General features: G+C 42.6%; 1 protein-coding gene across 1 annotated transcript; it reads left to right on the top strand.

The window, feature by feature from the left end:
* Window positions 1-383: 383 nt before the first annotated feature.
* On the top strand, window positions 384-4,898 carry PUMCH_002850 (uncharacterized protein; the record flags this gene model as incomplete). The annotated part of the gene is made up of 1 exon (XM_063021842.1): window positions 384-4,898. One exon carries the CDS (start codon window positions 384-386, stop codon window positions 4,896-4,898), a length of 4,515 nt encoding a protein of 1,504 aa, XP_062877912.1.
* Between the last annotated feature and the right edge of the window lie 8,190 nt (window positions 4,899-13,088).

Genomic DNA, 13,088 nt, shown 5'->3' with positions numbered 1-13,088 from the left:
AAACGCGTTCACCCACCAATATTACCAACAGTGAAAGGTCTCAAAGACTTTGAAATTTCTACTATTTTGTTAGCTCCAAAATGCAGTGATTTCAATTTCTCTTACGACTTCCACATACATTCAATAGAATACCCTAAAAGCCAATGAACATAATCAACAACGCAGAAATACGCCATGGAACAAATTAATTGAAAAAAGGATTTCAACACAATTCTCCACCTATCAAATGCATCCATTGCACACTCCCATTGGTTTTCCCAATATTTTTTCCTCACCTCAACCCCATATTTCGCGCTCCTCGAAATTTCTCACCTTAACTACACCCCAGTGAGTGGATCCCTAGATTTCACGATTTCACGCCACTACGCTGATATTCTTACCCAATGAAAAGTGTGTCTTCTTCCCGATCGGGATCAGAACATAATACGCGAAAAAGAAGAGCCGCTCTGTCGCTATCGCCTGAGCCTTTGACTCCTTCATACCCATCCAAGCATTTAAATACGAAAGCCGAGCAGAACTACGATCTCCTGGCCAATACAGCCCATATGCTGGATACGCAGGCACAGTTAGTGGAGACGATAGTTCGCTTCAATGTGTACGTAAATGAGCTCTTCCAGCTTCAGGAATTTGGATCTTTGGTGGATTGGAATCCTACGGATTTCTCGCCCGCATGGGCTGCTGTGAACGGTTCAGCAATGCCGGAGGTATTCCAGTACTTTGTAGATAAACATAAGTATAAGCTTATATGGGATGAGGCGCTGCTTCCGAATATGGACAGCATTCCTTTAAGACTACAGAAGAAACAGATGCAAGAACGTGAAGCCATTCTCCGCGAGAAATACCCATTTATGGACGAGGTGCTTCGTGTGTGTGAAAATAATGAGATTGACTTGTTGACTTTCGATGATCTGCCGGCTGTAGCCCGTAAACCGGTGCCTTCCACTGCTGTTAGACATAGACCCTCAATCAAGAGACACAAACGCGCCAAGGGTATGGAAGCGGTCCGTGGATTTGACATCGACTTTTTAGCATATGACTGTGATGATCTTTCGGATGTTTCTGATGTGTCATTGTCTGGCCTAGACTCCTCATTTAAATTGAAAACAGTCAAGTTCTCTCTCCCGCCTCCAAAAATCACACATCCCTCGCATATCCCTACTTGGAAACCCTCGCTACTAGAGTTTGGTGCTGAAAACGACACTGAGGAGTCTGCGAAATTGTTGGAGTATAAAGCTGAACCGATCGAAATAGTTTCTGATAAAAAGCGCACCCTACGCGCTCCTACTGTCGAGTCTCGGATTTCTAAATTCATGGAAGCAAACAGATTTGCTATTGTCGATGATTCAAGTGGTGCGTCCACTGGGAACTACGAAGTAATTTTAAACGATCAAAAAGATATGCTCAGAAAGCTCCACACCAAGATTTATGAGGAAAATAGAATTGAACACAATGGAGTTTCTTTTGAACAGCGAAAGATTGCTGTTCCAACGCTCACCAGTAAGCTTTTTCTGGATTACTTCAGAGAGAATGGCTCTGTCTTCCCTAGAATACAAGGTGCCAATAATGACATGACCTCGCACGATTTCTTGATGACTCAAGGCTTAAAATTTGCGAATAACGTGGCACGTTATAGACGATATCATGTCTCTAAAGCCGGCAAAATTGCTCAAATGGTGGAGCAGCATTTCCGGAGAAAGGCCGGTGAAAAAGAGAGGCTTGCCCGTGAACAGGAACAAAACCTTAGGAAAATGGGTAGAATTGCTATTCAAGCTGTCAAGAAAAGATGGTCGCAGGCGAACAAGGTATACAGGCATTTACAGCATGAAAGAGAGGAAGAAGAGAAAATGGTCAAGGGCCAGGAGCAACTCAACCGAGTCCTTGATTACTCAAACCAGTTATTAGGTGTTCAGCGCACAAACTCTTCCAGAGAGGCTACCGAAATGGAATCCCTAAACGAAGAGTCTAATGATGATAGTCGCAGAACCCTCGACTCGACTCCGAATCCTGAAAGTGATACTGTCGATAGCGAATTTACTGCAGATGAAAACAAAAATGGAGCTGCTCTTGATACCAATGGGTCTGGTTCAGAGGAGGAAGAGGATATTCAAGGAGATGGCCTTGCTGCACTCTACGGCAATGACTCTAAGCCAAAGGATGCTACATACTCAACAGATTATAATGAAGAGCAGAAGAAGCTTATTGAGAGTATTTCAACATCCGGACCCAATGAGTTAGACTCCGATGACTTCTCTGATTCTATGGATGATGAACTGAGCACTTCCTCTGAAAGTGCTAGTGAATCCGAGGATGAAATGGAAGTCGACGAGGAAGAGGGAAGTAAAACTTCTAATGGTGACGTCTCGAGGAGCAAGAAAGAAGATGAGACTGAAAATGTGAAAACTGAGGAAATCAATGGATTGAGAGTTAAAGAAGTCCCACTCCCATCCTTACTCAGAGGAACTCTCCGGCCTTATCAAAAACAAGGTCTTAATTGGTTGGCCAGTTTGTATAACAACGACACAAATGGAATTCTTGCAGATGAGATGGGTTTGGGTAAAACTATCCAAACTATATCTTTGTTATCGTATCTTGCATGTGAACACCATATATGGGGACCGCATTTGATCATTGTCCCGACATCTGTGATGCTTAATTGGGAAATGGAATTCAAAAAGTTTGCGCCTGGTTTCAAGGTTTTGACATACTATGGATCTGTCCAAGAGAGAGCACAAAAAAGAAAGGGTTGGAATAAAGAAGATGCCTTTCATGTTTGTATCACATCCTATCAATTAGTCGTTCATGACCAGTCATCATTCAGGAGAAAGAAGTGGCGATACATGATTCTTGACGAAGCTCACAACATCAAAAACTTTCGCTCAACTAGATGGAATGCCCTTCTTAACTTCAGCACCGAGAATCGTTTACTTCTCACAGGTACACCATTGCAAAACAACTTAATGGAGCTTTGGTCTTTGTTGTACTTCCTTATGCCATCCTCGAAAGTTGAGCAAATGATGCCAGAGGGATTTGCTAACTTTGAGGATTTCCAACAATGGTTTGGAAAACCCGTTGATAAAATTCTTGAGAAAACAGGCACCGGAGATGTCATTGAGGAGAATGTAACGAGCACACTAGACAAAGAAACCAAAGACACGATTGCTCGATTGCACCAAGTCTTGCGTCCATACTTACTTCGTCGTCTCAAAAAAGATGTTGAGAAACAGATGCCAGGAAAATATGAACACATTGTCTACTGTCGACTTTCTAACAGACAAAGATACTTGTACGATGACTTCATGTCAAGAGCCAAGACGAAGGAGACTCTTCAGTCAGGAAATTTTTTGTCCATCATTAATTGTTTGATGCAGTTGAGAAAGGTGTGTAATCATCCTGACTTGTTTGAGGTTCGCCCCATCGTGACCTCCTTTTCTATGCCAAGAGCCGTTTCCAACACCTACAACACTGCCAATCAAACCGTTCTTAGTCTTCTTAATGCTAATCAGAGCCCAGAAGTTTCTCTAGAGGTTCTCAATGCTGATATTACTTGTCAAGATGACCTCAACTACTTTGGCGCGGCAGCAAAGCAACGTCTTATGTCTAACAAGAAGCTCGAGGAGCAGGTGCAAGAATTGGACAACTTGATTGAGCAAGGGCGAGACGTTGAGTCCTCAACCCTTTCTGAGGGACCACTTGCCAATTTGATCCATATCAATCAGCGCTTGAAATTGGAAGAACAAATCAATTTGAGAGATAGATTACAACAGGTTATCTATTTGAACACGCTTAGGTGCCTGCGGAGGCCAATGTACGGAGATTCTCTTTTACGTTTCGTCGAGAAAGCCACGTACAAGAAGAATTGCGAGTTGGTGGATACCATGATCATGGATATTCCTACGCGTAAGCAATTCATGGCACCTTCTGTTGAAAAGTTTGCCGTCATCACGCCAACAGTCGTGGCACTTGATATGAAAGACCAAATCATTCCTGTCAGTACACAATCTCAAGTGAGAGAAGATGTACAGAAGGATCTCATCTCTAATCCATATCATCATGCCCAAGTCAAGTTGTCTATTGCTTTCCCGGATAAACAACTACTTCAATATGACTGTGGTAAGTTGCAAAAATTGGCGACACTACTTCATGATTTAGTTCCAAAAGGTCATCGCGCTTTAATCTTCACTCAAATGACCAAAGTTTTGGACATATTGGAGCAGTTTTTAAATATTCATGGCTACAGATATATGAGATTGGATGGTGCCACAAAGATCGAGGATCGACAATTAATGACAGAAAAATTCAACCGTGACCCGAAGATCCCGGTCTTTATTTTATCTACGCGTTCTGGTGGTCTTGGAATTAATTTAACAGGTGCAGACACTGTAATCTTCTATGACTCTGATTGGAATCCAGCTATGGATAAGCAATGTCAAGACCGTTGTCACAGAATCGGACAGCTGAGAGATGTGCACATTTACCGGTTTGTCTCTGAGTACACCATTGAGTCCAACATTCTCAAAAAAGCTAATCAAAAGAGACAGTTGGATAATGTAGTGATTCAGGAGGGAGATTTCACCACAGACTATCTAGGCAAGTTCTCTGTCCGAGATTTGGTGAATGACACAAGCATTATCAGTAATTTATCAGACAAGCCGATCGGCGAAAACGTCAATGCTGATTTGTTGGCACAAGCAGAAGATGAAGCGGACCGAAAGGCGGCAAAAGAAGCGATGAAGGAGGTTGCTGTGGACGAAGATGATTTCGATGAATCCGGAAAGGATCCAGGAAAGCCAAAGAGAAGCGGCGATGATGGTTTCGAGGACGAGGATTACGACGATGGAATTGGACACATCGATGAGTACATGTTGCGCTTCATTGGTGAAGGAAATTATGTCGAATGAGTAATGGGTAGATAATTGATACAATGATAGAGAGTTTTGTACCTGGATGGTGCCATGGAAGTTCTTGCGAGAATAAAAGTGTAGATACAGACAATTATTAATTCATCTGATTGTCAGATTAATTGTTTGAGCGCTTTTTGTTCGAAATCGTTCGATTGCCGCTTTTTGGTAAAGAGGCACAACGCACCAAACTATTCAATCACTTGACTTCTCTTCCGAGCAAATAAGATGAAAATTGACAACAAAATACTTTATACGTCTCGGCCCTTTCTTCTCTACAATATGCGATTACATGCGCCAAAACTGATCAAGCTATGCAAACGTAGCACACATACCAATAACTAGGAAATAAACAACCGATAAGAGTACTTGCCTTTGTTCCACTCCATTGCCTACAAATCTACTCTCAATCGTCTTCGCTACAGATTTACACACCTATAATTGAATCCCGTATCGAATCAAGACCAAGCCAGAGCTGCAACACAAAAATATATTACTACCGAAATTAATGGAGTATTAAAATTCCCCTCGAACATTGAGAATTTTTTGACACAAAATTATTCATCACCATTTTTTAACTTTCGTGATTCACTCTTATCTCCCACGTGACCCACCCGCTCACACCCAATTTACATCTTCCAACCACTATCTCCCACATTCACATACATCATGTCTTCCAGCATCCAATCGCTCCTCAAAACGGAGAAAGACGCCGCAGAAATTGTCAACGAGGCACGCAGATACAGAACATCTCGCCTCAAGTCCGCCAAGTCTGACGCTCAGGCCGACATCGACGAGTACAAGTCCCAAAAAGAAGCAGAGTTGAACAAGTACGAGGCTGATCATGCTGGCTTGAATGAGTCCATCGAGAAGGATTCCGACAAGCAGGTCGAGGAGGAGTTGCAGGAAATCAAGAAGAAGTTCTCTGAGAAGAAGCAGGCGGTGATTGATTTGTTGGTGGAGGCTGCTACCAAGCCTACTCCTGAGTTGCATATTAATGCTTAGAGCTGTTGCTGCAGGGCAATGGTGGTATACTCAGGTTGTAGTCATTTGTTTTGCGGGCGGGTCCGTGACATTGTGTTGTTTGGGTTCTGCTGGGCAAAACTGTGGGTATGCTAGAGATATCAAATTTCAATAAACGTTACGAGAAGCAGGTGTAGGATTCGGATGGCTGAGCTCATTTAGACGGTGTGGGTATCATATGTAGACATTGTTGTTAGTGTGGTATTGAATTGTTTGATTCTGACTTTGTTAGTATGATCATCCATCTTTGTTGATCTGTTTGCTCCGTTATTTTCTAAAAGACAAAACCTAAATTTTTTGACCAAAAACTCAAACGTAGCTAGCACTATTTTCAATTTAGTCAGGCTATCTCAACAGATAATGAGATGTCACCTAGCCCTCTTTCACCCAGTTATCGGACAATGAGAGCCCAACGACTCTTGTATCATCTAATCGATCAACCGTCGTCATTCAATGAAAATAATGTGTTGTGCCTATATTCCACGTCTTTACCAAGAGCTTATCTTGATATTGATAATCCGGCATTCTAGTGGTAGTACTCTACAAATTACCTAATATTCCCCCGAATCATGAGCTGCGTTTGATCTAGAAGCTCGGATTTTGTTCGATTCGAAATTTGTGCGTAATCTCGCGATAGTTCTGAAGCGGAATTTGAAAGGCGGATCGACACTTTATAATATCACCCAAAGAAAACTTATCTGTCGGTTTCTTTCTTGCTTTAATGCTAGGGCCTTATCCTAGTTTTTGAGGACCAAGAACATCATGAATTTCTACAAGAACTTTACCGTCGTTGACCGTTTGAACCGAACCTCCGCGGAGGTGCGGTTATAAAAACTGATGAAAGATGAGCTTTGTCGATCTAGGGGTACTGGTGTGAATATCGGGCTGCCACGGTACGAATATGGCAGTGTAAATTCGTCGTTGACAGGGCTGAGAACGGACAAGATTCGAAAGTATCTGGCGTACTTGGTGCGTAATTTGGGTACTAAGACGGCGATCTGGGCGTTTGGGTGAGACTGAATTTGGAATATATCGATATAGAACTGGAGGCTAGCCATGAAGTTTAAGTCACGATGGCGCGAGTTGTGTTATTGTTCGGCCTGTTTAAAGTCTGATTGATGTACCGCTGAGGACGTATGCCATCCTCTCTTATGACTCGGATAACTCGTTGGCATAAATGTTGCCACGTTCAACAATAGGGCAAACCATGTGGATTTAAGCCGACAGGATAAGGGCTATCCTGACTTTAAAGGGAGAACGGCCGTCGAGAGAGGTAGCAAGTTGCGCATTTGAAATATGTCCTCCCATTGTAAGACAGCATAACCACTAAACATTCGGTAAAACATAAAGGCGAAGGACTGTCTCAATGAGTTTGTGACAATTCTTTACAGGACTGTCAGACCGTTAATGGCGTGCGAGGAGCAAGTCTGAGCAAACTGAAACACCATACAAAGTGCCTGAAATACTGTTCTAACAATTGGCGGCCACGATCAATTGAATGGACTTGTGTATCTCTTGAACTGGGAAATAATAGGGTTTCGACGAAGTCACAAGTCTAGATATCACGTCATACCGGGTAAAAATGGGTGCGATTGGAGAACATTTTAATAATTGTTATTGTGGCATTTACTGTCCGTCCTTTAAAAATGACGTCGGAAGCCCAATGAGTAGTAATATCGGTCTCCCACCCTAAGCGAGGTAAAGAGGGTTATGGTTTAGCGGGCTTACTAGAAGCAAATTTGACCCTCAGTCAGACGTCAAATTCAGCGAAGTATGACTTGAAAACTTTTACATTCCAGCAAAATAGTTTAGCGGTGCAAAACACTGCTCTTATCGGCGTACACCCATGTGTCCCGCCGGGCGCCTACGTGCGTTTGGCAAACTAAAGAATGTAAAGCTTCACGAGGGATGCACAATCAATTAATATAATAGAGAAGGTGATAGTCCGGATCTACTCGATTAGTATCGTCATCGACAGAGGTGTCGGGAACATCCTTTTGTGGTAAGTCAGCGGGCCGAAGAGGGGCCCTCAGTGTAGGCTGCGAGAAACAAGTTGATCTATTGCAAACCCGGCTCAATAGCGACGAGGGCGCCAAGCACTCTCAAAACAGTTGCGACTTAAGAAGGGACAAATGATCAGCAAGCTAATTGTTCGCGCCAGGGAAGACGGTGGCGGAATACTGAAAAAGGATCAGTATACAACGTTATATCCGCAGATTATTTGGCTTCGTGGTCTACTGAGACTGCGGTATTGAGCGAACATTTGCAGGAGGGACTCCTGATCACGGACGATAAAGAAAGATTGCCCTTCGATAGAGTATCGGAATTCTTGACATGATGTAGATGTCCCAAATACGCCGATAGATGTAAATTTTTTCGAAACGGTGTTCGATAGGATGCCAGAATATAGGAATAGTGGCTAAAGAATGGCAGTCGCCGCCGCAAACTGACTGGCATCAGTGTGGATACGGATCTTGTTGGGATCAAGTTCTGGGACAGACATGAAGTCCAAAACAGTCTGTTTGAGATTTTCAAAAGACTGTTGGCACCCATTCGTCCAATCAAAGGCGACATTCTCGCGAATCACGATGGGCATAAGCTGTAATTATGTCCTGGAATTATTCTACATGGCCGAGGAAAGACACGATTTCGGTCAAAGAATGTGGAGCGCCGAATTCCCAGAGACGTATAAGTAGGTGTAATACCCTCCGCCGTTATTCGATGACCAATCTTTCGATACCAGGGACCCGGAAATACATTGGTCATAGTTCTATTGGTGTTGATTGCCATGAAGAATGGTAATTATTGTTTTGACATGCTTCTTATAAATACGTAGTTTGGAGAGAAACTTAGGATATTGTCAAGGTTTACAATAAGCCGTAAGTCCCGGAAGCAGCGTGGGCATGTGGGAGCGGAAAACTTGGGGTACATCACATAAACCAAAGAGTAAGACGCGTCATTGAAATCGGCCTCTCAGAGTGGCAGGCGTGGTGTGCGGGATGATTTAGTGGCAGAGACGCAATTTGTAATATCGTTTTCCAAATCAAGGTATCAGGAAACCGTGCTGTCACTGCGATCGAGGATGAGAGAGCGGAGAAGGGCAAGAGTAGTGGGAATGGGTTGATTTATGTCATTGACGAAGCTTATTTCGAATACAATACAAAAATCACGCGTTCTTTTAGTAGCCAGGTGCGGTACCACGTAATCGTTCCTATCGGACGCCTCAAGAAGCGCGTGGGCTTTGGAGTTGAGAATTTCAGTTGCTGCAAGAGAGTACTTGGGAAATAGCCGACTAGGGGCTCGTTTGACATCCGGACGAAAGGCAATACGTTCTCTGGTGTCGCTGGCTGATGGGATTGTCATCCAAAATGCATTGGAATCTTTCAGGAGCCGTAGGTGATATGGGGAGTCGCCGACGAGCGAATCAACGTCTCGGATTAAAATTATTTGTTTGTTGAGTTTGAAACGAGAACCTTTTAGATTGATTGATCATGTCTGATGATCTGTTTACCTAGATGGCACGTTAGTTAGAATTCTTGTAATAGTTGCTCTATTTAATCGACCATGGCCATCCGTAGTTACATCCCGAGATCTGACCAGTAGGTGAGATCTGGAATGAGCCCAAGGCCATTTTAGACTCACCATCGGACTAGCCTCGGGCCATCCGACTATCAAGCATCGGATCAGCCGACAGTCATCTAAGGCATATTTTTGGGCCATCCAAAGCCCATCGGAGGCCCAAAGCTTTGGTAATATTCTATCGTCGATATTCAGAACTTCTCAATTGATATGTCTCATCCTAGCGTCAATAGCTGTCTCTAGTATCTTTAATCGATATCCTAGTCGTATTACTCTATGCGTTACGTAACAATTACATTCAGAATGGGATTGGCTGTCTTAGATGAATGTTCCTCGCTCGGAATATTTCAGGCAGAGCTTGATAATATATTTACCGCTTCAACTATTAAAATAAATGGGGCGAGATGACTGAGTTCTACATCATGTCTCTTTCGAGTATAACCATGCAACATGTCGTTTTTGAGAGAAGGAGTGACTACACAAACAGATGTTCAAAGGCCCTCATCCTTCGTATAGATATATATTGATCAAAATGGGAGAAACTAGAGGTATTTCCCCATAAACTTCTCAACCTCAACCTGAAACACGTACATGCAGGTCAGAAGTGTATGCACAATGCTATATTAGACTGACATTGTCTGAGTGGGTGGTAAGGCAGAGGCTTTCAGACAAAAAATTGGGACAGAGTGCATCGGAGCGAGACAAACAACACTTTGGGGGTGATGCGAACTCCAGTTGGTTCTATTTCAATATGCCAGACTGACTCTGGTTCATCTATATAAAGAAACGGAGGTAAATGCCTTGTCCGGTACACCTGAATCTAGCCTGCAGAATGTGATTCTAGTCCTGCAAAGAAACCCCACCCCCTCCCGCCATGTCTATTAACAAGTACCCATCAGGGATTTCTCAATTCTGCTTTTATGTTCCTCTCATCAATATTTTACGTTTCTTCATCATTGCTTTTGTCAAGTTCTCGGAATTTTTGAATAGACGACCGATAACCTCATAATCCAATTGAAGGGTCTGACAGGATTCCATGTACTTCTGGTACTGCAGATAGATGTGTCAGATACGAGACACGGGAGTTGAACTCCTTAATCGAAGATTAAATCCCGCAAATACTGAGCTATGATAGGCGGTGAATTCAAAATACTGCGACTTTGCAATTATCTGCACGACTGCTCAGTCAATTAGTCGTGAATTCCCTTTCAAATGCAGAAACGGGCAATTTGGCGCTGGACATTGTGCCTCAAACGAAATTTACTTGACCCAAGTCTGCTTCCTGGTCCGAATATAAAAGGAGGTGCTTTTTCCTCATAAATTACAAAATATCCACCACTCTCTTTCTGAGAAAACCTAACCTCTCTTTGTTGTCTAGCACCTACTTCTTTTAGACGTAAAAAGATATTAGCTCAGTACCACTTCTACTACTACTGCCCCTCCCCCTCCTCCTCTAGTTTCAACCTCCTTTATTCTCTACTCCCCAAAGCTCATTGAATGGCAGATAATGGCCCTGTTGACGATGCGGTACAGCCCGTTCTACCAAATGCCCAGGTCCCCAATCCTGCTCAGCCTGAATTAGCACAAGTTGATGAAAACCCAGAAGTCGAACGTCTTTTGGAGGAAATGTCACGGTCTATGTTGATTTGGTTTGCCAAAGATGAGGGAAAGGGTAAGTGTGATGACGACTATGAACACCTCTTGGGATTTCTACTCGAGCCACCAGGAATGAAGCTTATCGAAGTCTTGTCAAAGGAGCCGTATGATGGCACATTGACAACGCTCCTCAGATATCTTCTGTATGCCAAAAGAGAGGGCGACGCATACAATTTGCCTGCAAAACAACAAGACCTGGCTATTGATTTGATTCGCGACATCACTGAAGAAGTAGGGGATGATTTACCGGAAGAAGATAAAAAGGCTTTCCTTGAACCATTAATGACAAAGGTTGCACAAAAGTTTTTGGAAGGATTCAATTATGCTATTTGGAACGAGAAACCTTTTCTTCCACGACTTCTCCTGACAATTCTTGAATCTTTGAACGAGCATGTCATTGAGCCAGAACACCGAGCACCCCCTGCTAATCCTGAGAACCAGATGCAAGTCCTTGTTAATGGGTATGCCAAAACAGAGTTTGGTTCGTTCATTTTCAGACACTTTTTTATGTTTCCGCTACCTCCGCATATAATTGACATCATGAAAGCAATTACTTCTGGCAATGATGATACAATAAAGTTGATTGGCTCCTTGGCTCAAGATTTGTGTGTTCATGATGTTGAATTTTGTAGTGATGTCGACAAAATTGAATTGGTCTCCACTATGTCAAGTGATGTCGGTATTGAGCTCATTCTGTCGTTGTGTCTGCCATCTTTTCTTAAAAATTGGAAAGGAAACGCATTTATCTCTCCAGTGGATCCTCACAACACTACTGAAGGAAATTGGCCATGTGAACAACCCACCTGTCTTAGTCCTGAAACTAAACTTTCTGTATTGGATTCTTCGGTCTCAAATGAATGCCCACCACTTTCACAAATTTCGCTCAAGTCAAAATTGAAATTACATCTTGATGGAATCGAAGATTTCAAGGATTTGACACTTGAAATGATTAATATCCAACTACAGGATATTATCCACAAACCATCTTTGATTGAACGAGAGCTTGTGATAGTCCTTCTCTATTCGGTGAAAGACATTGTTTTGGCGCAAACATGTTTTCTTAAAGAGAGCTGTTGCAAGATTTTTGAATACTTGATTTGGGAATTGGAGTCTTATAATGCTATCGTGAGGGGCGAATTAGATGCGGAATACTCAATTCCAAATATACAATTGGGAATTGATATTTGGGATCAGTATCGAGCTATGACTGAGAAGGATTTGAATAACCTTAAGGATATGGCGAACCCAGAGAAAAAAGACGCAGTGCATTTGAAATCAGAGCCTTTTATGTGTTTGGCTTCTTTCCATTCAAATTTCACCATGGAGTTGCAATTTCTTTTAGAGGAGTTCCAGATCCTTGTATACTCTATTATGGGTAGGTGGTTTTTTTTCGAATCCGACAAAGGCTGGAATCGCCTCGATAATCTGGCACTTCTTGCTGCCTTAGCTGATGTTGAAAGATCTGACCTGAATGCTCCTGATGAGCTAACTCAGAATGAGATAGGCGAAGGAATAGCGACTAGCCGGAGGCCCGAAATATTCCAGGAGAGATTTTTGAATGAGAAGCTTTTCGACCATATACCCCTATCTCAAAGGGAGGATTGGTTCATCCTTCTCTATTTGCAGAAATCGGGCAAATATCGTTATGGACCCGATGGTAATCCTTATGTGCTGAACTAAGGCGGTGGGTTTTGTCACGTAGTTTAATCCTAGGTGAATACTTCCGAACTTCTGGGTTTAAATAATCACGGATGTCGGCTAATACATACCTGATATTAATACAACGTATGCAAATAGAAAGATTAGAATCGTCCAATAATTCTTTTTTTATTTTTGTATGGATTCATTTCCTCCCAAAGTGTCTAAATTTCGAAAGAGGAGAAGTTAGGTTACCGATAGTTAAACTGATTTATTACTTAAAATAGAGTGGGT

The sequence above is a fragment of the Australozyma saopauloensis genome, chromosome 3, assembly GCF_035610405.1.
Source record: "Australozyma saopauloensis chromosome 3, complete sequence".
NCBI classification, from domain to species: Eukaryota; Fungi; Ascomycota; class Pichiomycetes; order Serinales; family Metschnikowiaceae; genus Australozyma; species Australozyma saopauloensis.
This window is presented reverse-complemented; position numbering and strand designations above follow the sequence as displayed.